The sequence below is a fragment of the Trachurus japonicus genome, chromosome 14 (genome assembly GCF_045865225.1).
Source record: "Trachurus japonicus isolate A0001 chromosome 14, Traja_1.0".
Classification (NCBI taxonomy): domain Eukaryota; kingdom Metazoa; phylum Chordata; class Actinopteri; order Carangiformes; family Carangidae; genus Trachurus; species Trachurus japonicus.
In genome coordinates this window covers 25,188,316-25,204,657 of record NC_140920.1, presented here as the reverse complement: position 1 = coordinate 25,204,657, position 16,342 = coordinate 25,188,316, and the positions used below count along the sequence as shown (strand labels likewise).

At 41.2% G+C, this 16,342-nt stretch overlaps 2 protein-coding genes across 4 annotated transcripts; both read left to right on the top strand.

Annotated features, from left to right (window-relative positions):
• The first annotated feature begins 4,879 nt into the window (after positions 1–4,879).
• On the top strand, positions 4,880–8,482 carry ccna1 (cyclin A1). 2 transcript variants are annotated; one of them, XM_085798553.1, is made up of 9 exons: positions 4,880–4,990; positions 6,300–6,458; positions 6,573–6,792; positions 6,891–7,006; positions 7,102–7,328; positions 7,443–7,647; positions 7,735–7,848; positions 7,938–8,071; positions 8,207–8,482. In XM_085798553.1, the coding sequence occupies exons 2-9, from the start codon at positions 6,300–6,302 to the stop codon at positions 8,256–8,258; spliced, it is 1,227 nt and encodes a 408-aa protein (XP_085654679.1). In that variant the 5' UTR covers positions 4,880–4,990; the 3' UTR covers positions 8,259–8,482. The 2 variants fall into 2 exon arrangements, with proteins under 2 accessions (XP_085654679.1, XP_085654678.1); XM_085798552.1 differs by lacking the exon at positions 4,880–4,990 and adding an exon at positions 5,104–5,123.
• Positions 8,483–8,793: 311 nt separating this feature from the next.
• On the top strand, positions 8,794–15,697 carry sparta (spartin a). Of its 2 annotated transcripts, none has more exons than XM_085798550.1 (8): positions 8,794–8,988; positions 9,493–10,314; positions 12,027–12,221; positions 12,682–12,838; positions 13,058–13,252; positions 13,471–13,632; positions 14,152–14,242; positions 15,439–15,697. In XM_085798550.1, the coding sequence occupies exons 2-8, from the start codon at positions 9,514–9,516 to the stop codon at positions 15,695–15,697; spliced, it is 1,860 nt and encodes a 619-aa protein (XP_085654676.1). In that variant the 5' UTR covers positions 8,794–8,988; positions 9,493–9,513. The 2 variants fall into 2 exon arrangements, with proteins under 2 accessions (XP_085654676.1, XP_085654677.1); XM_085798551.1 differs by lacking the exon at positions 15,439–15,697 and adding an exon at positions 14,483–14,851.
• The last annotated feature ends 645 nt before the right edge of the window (positions 15,698–16,342 follow it).

Here is a 16,342-nt window from a genome sequence, read left to right as displayed (position 1 = left end):
GCAAGGTGAAAGCTGTGGGCTCTCATGATGTTGTGTTTTCTCAAATGATTTACTAGCCCAGCTGGAGTGAAGGATTGTGGGGAAAATGGTGGAGACTGAATAAAGAAATGACTTCATAATGTCATTTTAATATCTAACTATTGCAAGCCAGAGCTGTGCAGGTCTCATTTGACCCTTGAATTTGGACACAGTCATGATCAGTCAATCTACTTCTCCCTGCAAATGATGGTGGGAAACCTGGGTAAATCTCAGCAGATCAAGTTGCCTTTTCGTGCCTTTTATCCTTTCCTACCTTTTTTTTAAAAACTTGCTCTGATGGACGATTTTCTGTGTTCAGGGTGTGAGGCAATCTCAGCTGTGATCTCTCCCAACCGGGGTAACACCAGTAGATTGAGGTGCTGCAGGGAGATGAGACATGTCCATCTTCGTTAAATGAGGACACTCCTGGACGGCGGTACGGTATCATAGAGGTGACACTCAAACCCCCAGCCCATCTGGCCTCAGCCTGTCACCCGCAATACATCACGCTAATGAAATGGCACCGGCCCAATGCTATCTGTCATAAGCAATCTGCATCTGCTTAGGGACTGAACGGAAATGAGGAAGAGGGATAAAAAAGACAGAGGAAGACAGAGAGACTCTGCGTCCCCCAAGCAGGTGTCCTGTTTGTGTTTTTCTGTGGCGGTATGACTCTATGTGTGAATGACTCGGTCTCTCCTTTGGCACAGAGTGAACAGATATCGATTTTATTCTGAGGAGAAAATAGCCACAGCAGGGCCACCTCATCCCCCATCTCTGCAGGACCTGATAGGTGAGGAAGTCTCACCGGTGCTGTGGTAGAACAAAGTTCCATTGCATCTTATCTGTCACAGAGAAAATTACACACTACCTTCTCCTTTTTCCCCCCATCCTCTTCCTGTTTTTTGAGTTTGTCTCTCAGACTTGCCTCTTGGGGCAACTGGTATCGATATCTATTTCAGCTCCGCAGGCTGTGAAATTTCACACAAGCGATTTAGGTGAAAAACTACAACTGGGTTGTGAAAATGTGCTCCACACATCCGAAGAACAGCAGCTGCATAAGAAAGAGTTTGAATAGGGTTGAGAAAAATGACTTCATCACTTTTGACTTTATTTTCTCCTGTCTGGATAATAGGACATATAATCTTTTAAAAGCTTTATACAGGTCAAATAAAACAGGCCATTGAGTCCTGATTTTTGCTCTGATACCAACATTGATTCCAAACAATATTGTCTTGTGTGTTTTTAATAATACATTTTCCAAGAGTAGTTTCTGAATTGACTGAAGTCTGCAGCTCTTGGTGGCTGTGGCTCAGAAGGTAGAGCAGGCCGTTCACTAACCGGAGGGTTGGTGGTTCATTTCCCAGCTCCTCTAGTCAACATGTCAACCTGTCCTTGGGCAAAACACTGAACCCACACTGTGCATTGGGTGTGTAAATGTGTGTGTGAATGATCAGCTTCCAAGCGCTGTGTCTAGCTCTGTATGAATGTGAAAGAGTGGATGCGATTGGTCGGAGAGACTATACCATTGAACATTTGCCATAATTAAAGTGACCTTTTGTATTTGACATAGACTCAATCATTGTTGATAGAGTTGTAGGATGATACCATTACAGTCACAACTTTTTAAATGCTAACAACCAAGTGCCTGAGATGATAATAGAAGAAAATGCATGATTATGCTACAGTATATTCCCTGTGGTGTGAAGGTTCAGAAGAAAATCTTCAAACATGACTGAAAATGTTCACATTGTGTTTTAGTCTGGCAGTGCTGTTATGAACCTGGCTGATTAAGGATTTGTTCCCATCAGCCAGCCCTCCTCTGGGACTAATTCATGGATTACTGCGATGATTATAAACTCTCTGGGGAAAGTGTCGCGCCTAATGTAGAAAGCGCTTTGTATTTGTTTTTCCTAATTGTATGAACTTTTAGATCCAACCAGATTAGACAAAGAAATAGATTATTTATTCATTTATTAATATTTAACAAGACTATTCTTGTTACAAGAGGGTAAATATGGTAAACGCACCATTTAAAACAAGCAAGGCGGACCTCCATCAACTCCAGCCGTCAGGAAAGTATTAGGGAGTGATGGTTGGCAGAGGGTTCAAGTGGCAGCCTTGGGACCAAAAGGTTGCAAATTGGAATCCTTAATCCCCCCCGTCGCTCCACTAGAGCTGCTCAGCAGAGGCAGCACCATGACATGACTGTAGTTAATGCCCCAGGGGCTTCCTCCCAAGTCCCTATACCTGCCTCTCTGCTGCACCTCCAGTAATCCTCCTGCGACTGAAAAATAATGATAATGATGAGAATAATGTTAAGTTCACACCAGAGGCGTTTAAATGTCCACATGGTTTGCAGTCAAAGAGAGATGCTTAAGTTGGAGTAAGAGTCACTTTGGTATTTTAATCAGCTGAATTATTTCACCACTTTGCACCATCTCCCTCCCTGAGGAGCGGCTGAGCAAAGTTTCTGTGATAATCTGTAAAATCAGACATAACAGGGTTGCATAGTCACATCACTTTTAAGCGTTTATTCAATCTTAGTCCTGTTAATTTAAATATTGGGGGTGTAGCCATGAGGTGAGACTATGTGTGTATGTTTGCATAATGTGACAACCTCTGAAAAAACAACTATTTGTCATGGCACCATGTCTACAGTCTGAATAACATGAAACTGTCAACAGTGAAGAGAAAGCCTGCCATCTGATGGATACTGGAGGCCTTGCAGCCTGTTAGCAGGTGACTATTTTCTTTATCATTATATTCACTGTTTTATTATTTTATATTAACCTTATTTCTGACTATTCATCACTGTACAATTAAATATAATAAAGGCACAAAAGTATTTATTTTCCCTTTTTTGTTTGGTTGAGGACACTACTTGTACCTGCAATTGATCCATATTTAAATATGACAGGTGAGGTTAGAACCACTGTGCCATCTCTGCACCTCTGAATCCGAGTCGATACTTACAGTATAACACTGCAGTGTTGAGCAGGTCCACAGGAGGAAGTGTCTGTGTGGATGTCAGGCTGTTATCTGCTGGAGAGATCTGTGCTCTGTGCTTTGGACTGTGTTCCTCTGGTCTCTCAACCTGTTTCTGGATCACTGCCACTGCTCTGTCATGGGACTGAACCAAACAGCCTCAGCAACAACAAAGGCAACAGTATTGGCAAGTGGAGTAAATAATGCAGCTGGCGGTTGAACCCCAGCAGAGGACAGGCCTGACAGGAAGGCATTTACACACAAGAAACATCACTTTCATCCTCACCTTCAACTTTTTGTGTATGTTTCTCACAGGAGGAGGGGAAGGAACTGCAGCCTTGCACAAGTTCGAGGCCCGAAGTGAACCGCCAACCTGACCACTGCCAGTGTGATGAACATGAGTCAGCACCTCTTTGATGACATCAAGTAGAAATCTCACCCGGTATTCTGTTTCTGTCTGTCTGAAACACTGGCACTTTATTGTCGTACCATCTGTCTCCCCCCTCTACCTCTATGCTGGACCTGCTTCTACTCAGCACTTCTTTCTGTCTGACTCGAGCCCATTCTGTCAGCGCCTACTGAAGGTGTGACACTTTACTTCCTTCCCGGTGACTTCCCAGCAGACCATACATCATTTCATGACATGCAGACAGAGACAAGCTTCAGATCAGTGTCTCCAAAGCGGACGTTTTGTCCAACTCAGGGAGAAAATCTTTTTTCCTCCTGTTTCTGCTTTGAATCATTTAAAACTAAAGGAAAGTCACGGAAGAAAAACTAATTATAGCTTTAAGAAAGGGTGATAAATACATTGCTTTTGAATCTATTTAACTTAACTAACTTCTAATGAAATCTGATAGTGTCCAGCTAACAGTCCAGGTTTCTATCATTTATTTTCAACAGTCTTAAGGTAAAAAAGAGATGTTAAAAGGAGATACCAATTGCAAGCAGTGGAATGTCAGCTTATTCATGCACAAGTAGGCTACAGACCATAGCCCAGCTCATCCCAATATCCAATAAAGAATTGTGCTTAAGGCAACTAAAAATTGACCTTATTAATTAAAACAGTTACCTGGAGCTCAGGTAGGCTAATATTTTTTTATATAATTCTTTGGAAACAATATGACAATTGTAGAGCAAGGGGATGAAAAGAGGAAGAGGTAGAAGAAAAAATATTAAAGATTAAATATATTTTAGTAGATTTAGTTATAGATTAAATATTTCATATAATCGTGTGGGTGCTGGTCCTGTCATAATCCAAATCTTTTTCTAATTGTGAACATGTAGCCTAAAACTCATTCAGGAGATAGCCTACATTTGGATTGGTTGGATAGAACCTATGTAGCATTTTAAAAGTCATCTCCTTGACTTTGTTATTCAAAAAACACTTTGACTGTCCCAACAAGTAAAAATAGTTACCAGTAGGCTACTAGGCCTACTTGCTGAAAAAGGTTGTGTTGCTATAGCCTACCATCATTAGCTAGTTTCATTCAAACAATAAAAGAAATACAAACAAGCAAGATCAATAAAGCTATAGTGTTAAATTCAACATAATGTAGAGATGACCTCAGTTAATTTGCTGCACCAATGAAACAGGCTGAACCAAAGTCCTCTGGCTGAACCCCCTTTTATAGAGAGAAGACGTAGCCTACTACCCATAACAGTTGCAACATGTGTAAAGTTTTATTGCCTTTGTAGCATAAGACCAGCAGTAGGAGAGAAAAGACATGTTGGGGCATGAAGTTGAGTAACGAGATAAGGTTTAATCCAATTCATTACAGAGTGGAGCTCAGGTAAATCCAATCAGGGATTCCTGACGCCTGACGTCGGCCGTCACCTCCCTCCTTCTATTCGGTCGCGCACGTGATTGAAACGAAACGCTCGGAGGAAACAGCTGATCGGTTTACAGCCTGACAGCCCGCGACCTGGAGGAAAGCCCGCCGGACCGGACCGGACCGGACACACCTGGGACATCCAGCACACCGCTGTAAGTCACCTGAAGGCCGCCAGAGGTCGCTGTTGGTCTACAAGTCTGTGTCAAACAAGTCAGCGTTCACCGCTTCAGCTACTAACTGCGGTCAGTCAGTAGGTAACGTTAAACTACGTTGGCCGTGATGGCGGTGAGTGTGGTGAGGAACAGGTGAAGACATGTTTTATAGGCTGCTTGGAGACAGGAAGCCGTCGTTGGGTTGTGCTCAGTGCTACATCGAAGTGATGCTGACTTGTTTTTCTAACGTGTTTATCTCAGTTTGTGTCTCTTACACACGGCGCTTGATAAATGCTTGTAACCATGGTAATGATGTCCCTGACACTCAGCCCATCTGCGCCTGGAGAATGTCACAGAATGATACTAATGATCAGACTTCACTGATCATTACTGATGATGATCAGTGAAATTACTATTCATTGTAGACGAATATTGAATCTGAATAATGTTACTCAGAGCTGACAGTGGAAAAAATCTAATCCCGAGGACTCAATGTTGTGCTATTTCCTGTTTGAGAGTTCACCAGCAGGAGGCAGTAGAGTCTACACCAGCAGTAGGCTAGCTACTGTACACACTGGGCATGGGGCAGTATGGTTGAAAGCAGAGACTGTATAGATTGAAAACAGTTCATCATCATCTATTGTTCTTTGCTTCTTCTTCTTCCTGAGGGATTGACCTGAAATACTGGTTACACACTCTTTTACAGATACTTTGACCTGTCATAGAGGAGAAAAGCACCAACTATTTGCTGGTTGCATCAGAGTGAACCAGGGAGCAGAAAGGCTATAAGAAGCTAACAGAGCAGAGCCTTGCTTCACTTCATTTTTCAAGAGAAAATATTTGACTTTCTGTCCACTTTGTTTCTCCATTTAAATTAAATGAGCTTTTTTGTTTTGGTTTTTGCAGGTTAACATTGTAAATAAGCTAAATACTAGCCTACTACATACTATAAAATCAATAGCCTATTCAACATGAAAGATATAATTGTAAAATTAAGTCATGAATATGTCAAGACACATCTTATTTTCATTCATCATTCAGTTCATTCAGAGTTTAAAAAATATGATGATACATTTTTATTGTGCAATTTAATTTTTTTGTTTTTTGTGTTGGGGAAACCGGAGCTCCCGGAGAAAACCAAAGTGAAAAACATGAATTGCATAATACTGTAATTTAATAATCTTGTAGGGAAAAACAGCAGTTTTAGTGAGTTGGGAACCTCACAGTTCTTTCTGTTATATTGCCTTCCCATTTGACATATTGACCACTTTTTTTTTTACTTGATCTTTCCCCGTTTCCTTGTTTAAAGATGAACTTCAACATGAATGCCCACTTTGGCAGTCACACTCGCAAAGAAAATGTTCCACCATCAAGTAAAATGGATGTAACGCAGGTCCAGAGAGCCAAGCATCGGACAGTGCTCGGTGTCTTGTCAGAAAATGAGCAGCGTGGTCAGTCCTTCAGCAAGGTAAGTGATGCAGAGGAGGCCATTCAAATTTGAGTGATTTTAAATTCAGGTTCCTTCAGAGCTATCACATTTTGATTCCATATGGTAGTCCTGCTCATTCGTTTTTCACCACAGGGAAGCCAATTTTCCAAACACAGCTTTGTCACGGACAGCTCTAAGCACAGCTTTCTCGGCTGTACCTCCAGTTCCAGCTATGATGTTTATGTTGAAGAGGCTTGCGAAGTTGTTCTTGCAGCATCTGGTCAAGAAGTGGTTTCAGACAGGTATTACCAAGATACTGAAACTGCTGCCCTGCAAAATGAAGGTTTGAGACTCCTGCTGGACCTCAGTTCAGGTGAGTTTGTCCAAAAAACATCTATCGAGAGTACCAAGTAAGACTTTCCTTTGGTTTGCCTTTTATGTTTATCATCCAGCCACTGTTCACCCTTGCAGGTTCATCTCTGGATGCTTCCACCCAGTCTAAAGGAAATGAATCCCTGATGTCAGCGAAGGTGCTGTGTGTGTCCGAGTACGCAGAGGACATTTACGGACACCTGAGGGAAAATGAAGTGCGAAATTATCTGAATCATCAATCATGTTACTGTGTATGGTCAGCATTAGATACACTGTAACTGTGGGTCACTTTTTTTTTTTCTAATGCCAGCTGAAGTTGAGGCCATTGCCACGTTACTTAGAGAAACATCCGGAGATCAGCAGTGGCATGCGGGTCATCCTGGTGGACTGGCTGGTGGAAGTGGTCCAGGAGTACAATCTTTGTTCTGAGACTCTGTATCTTGCCATCAACTATTTGGACCGCTTTCTTTCCTGCACAGGATATGTAAAACGGGGCAAGCTGCAGCTGGTTGGCACCGCTGCGTTACTGATCGCTTCGTAAGCACACATTTAGTTTTTAGGTTTTTTTTACATTTCCTGTCCAGTTTTTGACTACCGTTTGGAACAGCGTCGACCCAATGACTGACGGTTGTCTGTTCTCTCACCGTGCAGAAAATATGAGGAGATTTTCCCTCCTGAGCTGAATGACTTTGTGTATGTCACAGACAGCACGTACACTAAGAGGCAGTTGGTTCAAATGGAGCATGTTTTTCTAAGAGTGTTGGCCTTCAGGATGACGGCACCCACCACAAACCAGTTCCTTCGCCTTTTCATGTCTGTCCACTCCGTCTGTGCCACCACAGAGAACCTGGCCCTGGTTAGTGAAATCTATCACTCAAATGATACAGCTTGCCATTTTACCTTGATTTTTTGTTTTTGATTTGCCGTGTTTTTCTGCCTCCAGTACGTTGCTGAGTTAAGCCTGCTGGAAATTGAACCATTCCTACATTACCTCCCATCTATACTGGCAGCTGGAGCCTACTGCCTAGCCACCTACATTGTAAACAAATCTCTCTGGGTAAGTTTGTTCACATTTTTGATTTGAGTGTTAAAAGCTCCTTTTATGAGAATCCATCGAGGACTTTTTTTATTTTATTTATTTTTTAGCCCGATTCCTTACGTGCCTTCACTGGCTATACCATGGCTGAAATTGTGCCTTGCCTGACTGACCTTCATAAGCTACACATCAGTGCAGAGAGTCGCCAAGAACAGGCCATTAGGGAAAAGTATAAGAGATGCAAGTAAGGCATGCTTTCAGGTTTTTCATACACAGATATGTATTTAAAACAGCAGGCCTTTGAGATGTTCCATGTGTAGTTCATGTGTCTGGGTTGATAATGCATATGAACAGGTGTCTCATATCTCTTCATTTACAGGTATTGTCGGGTGTCACGGATCACTCCACCTGCTATTCTGCCTTTCCTATGAATCACCGCTCCACCCTACTTTCTGACGCTTCTGCCTGGACAAGTTTAGACTGAGCAAAACAAACACAGCTGAACTGATTGTACATGCCACACCCCTCTGGACACTTTGCTGCTTCTAATTACATTTTTGTTTTAGTTTATGCAAATAAAAGTATTAAAGATAAACTACTTATGACAACTGAAGATGTTCATGCAACAAAGGATTTTAAAGCTATTAAGTCATCAGTTGTTACATTTGCTTGTATTTTGTTCAGTATGATACAAAATTAATGTCAATTCATCACAGAATCATCCATATGTCTGAGAATTATTCTAAAATTGTAAAGTACTTTCCCCCCTTCTTCTTTATCTACCATATGTCAACCGTCAGTGTAATTCTAAATATATGTCTAATAAAGGTTTTATTGATGTTATCATTATTATTTTGATTTTTGCTCTCGACTTTATATTGAAAGTTTGGGCAGGAAGCAGCAGTCTGTGTCGGTCCAGTCGCTTTGACGCCTGTTCGGTGCGCGCGCGGAGGGCGGGGCAGAGGTGGAGGGTGCGTCAAGTTAAAGAAGTGAGAGAAGTGGTGAGCGTCTGTGGATGTGAGCAGAAACATTTTCACCATGAAAACACAGATAACCTGACGGGAGGCCGGAAGAAGAACACTTTGAAAACAAAACACTTGATACCATTGTACAGCCTGCAGGCTTTTTTTTCTTACCCGGGGAACAAACGCTTGGTCGAAGGTAAGTAGTTTTTAGGTAGGCTCCTATCTTTGTTTTGCCCAGGGGTCAGGTATGATGTCTGAGGAGGTGACAGTTGTTTTAATACAAAGATGAAGTAGTATACACGTGTAAACTCTGCTGTCTTCTAAATGTAAATAATCTGGTCTGGGGAAAGCTCGCGCGTGCAAGTTCACGGTCTTGTGCTACAGGTTAAACCTGATGTGTGTTAACTCGCGCGAGCCTCCTCAGGTGCACCTACAGTAACATTGCAAGGATGTTTTCCATATTAACCCATCCACTTCCTTATAAGGTCAGAGCACCTACCACAAACGTTTTATAATGTCAATTATAATATCACCTAAACTACTAACTTTGATGCCAGTTAAACCACAGTCCAAACCAAAGATTAACGTGTGTGTTACAGAAAGAAAAAGAACAATACAATATTAGTATTATATTTTGTAAAAACATATTTGGAGGTAACTATCTTGCTTAAATATCTGTGTATTTTCCATTTCTTTCAAGTCTCAGTATCTTCACCCCAGTATGTCTGAGCCTGCTGAGCTGCTGCTCATCAAGGACCAGTATGAGTTGGCGTTTCACTCCCTGAGTCGTGGGGTGACAGCTGATGAGGCCGGTAACAGAGATGAGGCCCTGGAGTATTACAGGAAGGGCCGCCAGCACCTTGCCCAAGGAGTGGAAGTCCCCACTGGGGGGGAGAGGCACCAGGGAGCGACCTGGGACACGGCCAGGCAGCTACAGCAGAGAATGAGGGTCACTCTGAACGCTGTTAACACCTACCTCTCTGACCTGGCCACCTCTCAGCCCACAACAGGAGCTCAGAGGGACCAACTGCTAAAAGATCTTCCTCCCAATCTTTATCCAGATTTGTCACTTAACAGTCACCCTCCCCACAGCTCTGTCCCCCATCTATGCCCCACAGAACCCCCTACCAACCAGAACACTACCCCAACCCCAAACACAGCCCCCGTCAGTCCTGCTTCTCCTGCTCTACCACCCAGACGCATGCTCCCCGCAGTGGCCCCAGACACTATAGCCATGGCTCACCCAGGGGACCAGCCTCCAGCTTACACACCAGTGCCCACAGACGGACACCGCAGCCTGGCTTATGGCACTGCTGGGGGAGGCCTCGAGTCAGGAAAGAAGACCGGACCAGCAGCAAGAGGAGATGGAAACGAACTTCTTTACATTCCCTCTGGGGTACAGATGTTTTTCGTGGCACCAGATGGACAGGTCAGCTCCCTGTCTAATCCAGGGTACCTTCGCATCATCTCATTTGACGACAACAAGGGTTCGACTGCAGGGAGACCATCAGGATTTCTACATGTAAGTAGAACAAATTTTGTAATTAGTATATGTCATATTATGAATCTGTATACTTTTCCATGGGCATGTCACCCCAGATGTTGTAAGATGAGTAGAGAACACCTAACTACCCATGGTGAAACCACATCACTATTGGACCAGTTTTATTACTTTCTATGAATCATTACGTTGGTCTATATATGAGTAATATTCTCAAAGAATCTCCTGCTTATTAATAATGGTGTATTGGTGATGTAATCTCATCCAGATGACTATAATATACTTTGAGTTTGACATAGTGTGGTAAGACATTACTGAGTTTTTAACTTTATATATTATATACCCAGATGATTTTTCATGACTTGTATTTATTTGAACCGACCTTTTTGACTGAATAGGGAGATTACAGATAGCACCAATGATAATAATTATGTTAATCTGGGTTTGATCTGATGATTAGTTCCTTAATTTATGTATTAGTTTGGTTTATAGAAAACATTGAAAAACACGTGAGCTGTTGAAGATGAAGTTTTTTTTTTTTTTTTCAAAATATGTTTTTTCACAGTGTTTAGAATATTTGACTGATGTTATGCAAACGCAATGTTAAAAGGATCAAATTATCCTTTCCCATTACAGTGGATGTATTTATCTTTACTCTTCATTATGTTGTTATGTAATCTCCATATGTCTTAGCCTGTTAGCAGAGTGTCTATTGTGCTCTATAACTATTATAGCACAATCTGGCATCAAAGAGCACTGAGTGTAATCACGTGGGGCCCTCTGACAACCTGGTCCTTCTGGGTAATGGTTTTTGCATAGAGTCCATATAAAGTTTGTAAACAACAATAATGTATTCTGGCGCCTCAACAATGAGTGTACTAAGCTGAGCTGTATACCGAGGTCCAACCCATGACTCTGTTTCCTATCACACCAGGCTGATGGGCCGCTCTCCTGTATTCTGGCTCTGCTTTGTTTCCCAGCAGTACAATGGTCCCATTAACAGATGACTCTGCGCTTCTGTTGTGCTGCCGGTCACTGCCCTGCGCCCTCACAGGGGTCATTCTGTTGGGCAGCATACCAGCAGCAGCAAGTCTGCAACTATATTGTCTGTATGGACGACTGACCTAAGACCTGATGGGGATAAAAGTCCTTTAATGTGTCTTTGAGATTATGAGACAATTTGCCTGCGGTGAAATGGGAAATATAACTTGAGAAACAAAACAAACCCACCTTACCCCCTAAACTACCCATCCACATATGGATTTATGAGGAATAGTAGTGTAATAGTTTGGTAACACTTTACAATAAGGGTCCCTTAATTAATGTTAGTTAGTACATTATTAAGCATTAATATATAAACTAATGTATTAATTAATGCTGAGTAATGCATACATAAGGATAACTAATGACATTATTCAACTTTTAATTTATTAACTAACTTTGAATGTAAACATTAATTCACTGCTTACTAATAGGCTACATTAATTAATGTGTTTCCTAACCGTAAGTAATACATAATAATGATTGTTAATATATCTGTAAACAGTTAATTAATGCTTAATAATGTACTAACTAATGTTAATTAAGGGACCCTTATTGTAAAGTGTTACCTACAGTTTTAATAAAAACCAGCTGCAACTCTCAGTAATATGACATGGTAATGTTAGTACATGGGTTATGACTGCCTTTGTCAATGTTGACCTCTAACTTTTGTGTTTTTTTGTGTTTTCAAGGTGTGTGACTGGCTGTACCCGCTGACATCAGACACTCCAGTGCTGCTGGCGAACTCTGGGATCTTCATGTTCCCCGACTCTTTGGCGGAGACCTCAGGGTGCTATGTGGGCGTAGTGTTGTCCTCTGAACTGCCGGCTGCTGACCGAGAGATGTTTCAGGATCTCCTATCACAGCTCGCTGATCTCAGGGTCCAGGTCGGTCTTTAGTGTAAGGGTTTAGCAGGTGTAAGGTTGGGTATGCACGTGGGTGGAGTAAATACCTTGGTACAATAACTTTAGGGTGTTTTCTGCTTGTAGAGTGTTTCATAGCATAAAAATGTGGTTCTTGGTTGTTTCTTTTTCAAAGATCCTCTGTCCCACATTCTCAGCCATTTGCGTCATCACCTTATTTTACTACCGTAACAGGTGTTTTGCTAGTGAAACTGAAACCCTTTGTGATGTGACCATGCTCTTACAAAGCATGTACTACTGTTTAGATATACACAGGGTATTTTATATTTATCTCCCAGGCCTTCAGGAGAGGCAAAACAGTCTGACATGTTACTGGAACTCAGTGTTTACTTTCTGGATGTGGGCACATTATCAAGCCATATATGATGGATCTACTCTTAATAGCTGTTGAGCATATGCCTTAATGTAGTATATTCCCTGACAGGGTCCAGAGGCAGCAGAGTCAGACGTCATCAACCTGAGTAAGAAAGTCCCCCTCGGCCCACCAGACGACCAAAACAGACTGACAGTACCAACCGGGGACAAGGAAAAACCACCACTTCCTGGGTGGAGTGAGAAGATGGCACAAGGAATCTTGACAGGTGAAAAATCTACATAACACTGAACACAGACTGTGTTCACTGAAGTTGTTCTTGTGTTTGCAAAATGACCACTAGATGGTGGTATTTACTAAAATAACAAGCTTTTCTGAAGGAAAACGGTGCTCAACCACCTCTTGATTTAACTACAGTTGACATTAACAAAATGACAGTTGATGATATTCCCAAAAGTCAAGATTCTTCTACCTAAACATTTTTTAGGAGCTACACGGTTGAGTGAGGGGTTTGCAAAAGGAGCAGAGGCCACAGGCAGGGCCATTCAAAAAGGAGCAGCCAAGATCCGGGACCATATGACGCCTGAGGAAACTCCCTCAGAGGTCAGCCCCCGGGTCACTAAAGGTCTGCAGGTGGCTAAACACGCCACAGGAGGTGCTGTGCGGGTCAGCCAGTTTCTGGGTAAGGACCTAATCACTATATGAAGAACACAAGTCATTCCACAGAGAATATACTTTAACCATCTGAAACCAAACTACGGTATATAAGGTCCAGAAAACCCTGATAAAGGCTTGATTTTCTTTCAGTGCATAACATTACTTTCCTGCGCTCGGGTAATATGGCCCTTGACCTACAGTACATGTATATGCTTCACCTTGTGTAACTTTCTTTATTTACAGTTAACGGAGTGAGTACAGTGGCAGGACACGTGGCAGAGAAGGTGGCGCCCCATGTAAAGAAGCACGGTGCTAAGCTGGTTCCAGAGTCAATGAAGAAGAGCAAAGAGGGCCAGGCCTCTAATTTGGATGGAGCTAAGTTTGTGGCAGCCAGCAGTGTACAAGGTATATTGTTGTATCCTTTATTCATTACTGTAGTCCATAGTTCATTATCATATTCAAGTGGTAAGAAGTAAGAAATACAGTTAAGAATAAGGTTAAAATATATAATTTATTAATTGTTATTATTATTATTTGTATGATGTTGCAGATACAGACCACAAGGTGGCATTGGTGTTATGCGTCGACTATAAGTGACCTGAGAAAAAGACTACGTTTTGAACTGTAGAAGAAGATAAAGTGTTAGATATAGGAAATGTCGATATCATTTTTTTGGAAGGTTCCATCAGTAAAAAGACAACAAGACAATGTGAAGTACTGCTCCATTTTTAATCAAAGCTGCAGCTAAGTTCCCATGTGTATGCCAGGAGAGCAGTAGTTAGAATGTACATCACCGCTCTGTCTAACACAGAAATGTCAATACTTACTCACTACTCACATATGAGTAAGTATTGACATTTGGCAGTTTTATGGCTAATGAAAGTACTGTAGAATACTAAATATTTTTATTTACCTCCAAACCAGGTTTCTCCACGATGTGGTCGAGTTTGGAGACCGGGGCAAAACTTATTGCCAAAAGTGTTGGAGCAGAGACTGTCACAACTGTGATCTACAAGTAAGGATAAAAATTCTCTATCACGTATGGCTTCTTATTTCCACTGACATTTCCAATTTCTGCATCTTTATTGATAGAGATGTCTCAATCATAATTGACCTATTGTAGATCTCTTTTTTCAGCCTGTTTCTGAAACTGTGGTCACTTTAAGCAATAGTAACACTGGAGCAGTGTTACTGTTGTTGCTTTCCTCTTGGTACGCTGGGAAACTGATCTGCTTTCACACTTGTTTCTTTTCAGATTTAGGGGCTTAGAGAATCTTTTAAACAGGTCCAGCAACATATGACTGCGCGGGGGAATAAAGGCAAAAGGCTTTTGAACTAACTGCTGACACTGCTTTTAACCCTTTCTTGCACGCTCTTCTCACTAACTCAGATCAAATCAGAAAAAAACGAAAATAAGATGTAATCAAAATTGGACATCTAACACAGAAACTGACTTTTGTGGAGTTGTTTATGTCTGGACAAAGTATGTATTTTGGGTTCTTGTTTGACGTGGTGTAGTGTCTTTCCAGCTAAATGTCTGCTTGAGTGATACTGCTCTTGCCCTCCATGCTATCTGTAGCCCCTTCCCTTGGTTTGTTACTAATAAAACTGCTAAACAGTTTGATATGACTATGTTTTTCTTGAACAATTGTGTGTTGATGTGATTGACAGCAGAACAAATATCACATAGTAGTCCAGTCATTTTATGAGAAAAGGTTAAACAAATTGCAACAGAAGAAAACTCATCTGATTTCGTATCCTCAACATGTCCTGAGTGAGGGAAAAAAAGCCCCGAAGAATTGAAAATTACTGAGTGATTACTTACATTAAGACAAACAAAAAATGTATTACAAGTTTTTTGAAATTCTTTGTTAACATTAGCAAATTTGCATGAATCTGCATAAACATAAATTGCACCGTTGACGGCACATGTATATATGAAGTTGCTACTGCAATTTTTCAAGACAGCCACATCCTTAGTTTTTAACTGTAATATGATATTACAGAAAAGGAATGGAACCAAAGGCTACCCATGAGCAAATAGAGACAGAGCATTTAAAGTGGTCAACTTGTCGGTTGATCAGTAATTTTCATGGAGATATCTAAAGGAAATTTTACCCTATACACGTGTAGCCCAGCATTGTACACATCACGTATTGTCTCACACCAAACCACTCTTTTCCTAACTCCACTATATTATTCGTGGTGAAGGTACGGTGACGATGCAGGCCAAGCCACAGACACTGCTCTCCGATCAGCGGCCAATGTTGGTCTGACTGCATACAACATTGACAATCTGGGCATCAAAGCATTCCTCAAGACAACAGGCAAGGAAACAGCAAAGGCCATGGTCAAACGAAAGGAAGAACAGTCAGCAGAAACTGAGGGGAAGGATGCCGTGACACAAGAACATAAAGCAGAGACTGAGGGAGAAGGAAAAACAGAAGAGAAGCAAGAGTTGAAAAAATAGGTCAACACCATGCTTACAGGTCCATTAAAGTAAATGGGTGTCTTGGAGTAGACACTTTATTCTATTATTTGGAGTTTTAGGGACAACATAGCAAAATGCTGGAAGTATTGCCTATTATGTCAAAGGGCATTCATACTTAGGGGTTATTAAGTTATAAGTTATTTATAGGTCAATGTTGTCTACATTCTTATGATTGTAAAAAGAGACTAAACTATGACTGTTAGTTTTGTAGGCTTGTTATTGTATATTTATAGTAGGCTATGCATTTTCTGTATGTTTTGTATACTATTGAACGTACTTTACAGATTTAAAACGATAGCTAAATAACATCATCTGTCAAAGTTGTTATAACAATGCAAAAATATACAGAAACTTTGTATTAAAATATATGTATATAAATTTCACATTGAACATAATTTTATATGTACGTCGGATGTGTTTGCTGAACTATTTTGTTCTGCTGCTTATTTATTTGTTTTCATTTTGTTGTCCTGACCTAAATGGTCTTTTAAGGGCGACCCACCCTTAATAATTAATGTAAATTGTTGAATTAAGAGTTCCGTAGACTGGAGGAAGTCAATTTTCAGACCCAATTAAGCGTGAAATTAGCTTTATAAAAATGTTGTTTGCAGTAGGCCTACTTAT

Coding starts and splice junctions, on each gene's coding strand:
- ccna1 (XM_085798552.1), top strand. Junction 6,459..6,572: donor GTGGTCAGTCCTTCAGCAAG/GTAAGTGATGCA, acceptor TTTTCACCACAG/GGAAGCCAATTTTCCAAACA. Junction 6,793..6,890: donor CCTGCTGGACCTCAGTTCAG/GTGAGTTTGTCC, acceptor TCACCCTTGCAG/GTTCATCTCTGGATGCTTCC.
- sparta (XM_085798550.1), top strand. CDS start 9,514: ATGTCTGAGCCTGCTGAGCTGCTGCTCATCAAGGACCAGTATGAGTTG. Junction 12,222..12,681: donor TCGCTGATCTCAGGGTCCAG/GTCGGTCTTTAG, acceptor ATTCCCTGACAG/GGTCCAGAGGCAGCAGAGTC. Junction 14,243..15,438: donor GTCACAACTGTGATCTACAA/GTAAGGATAAAA, acceptor TTCGTGGTGAAG/GTACGGTGACGATGCAGGCC.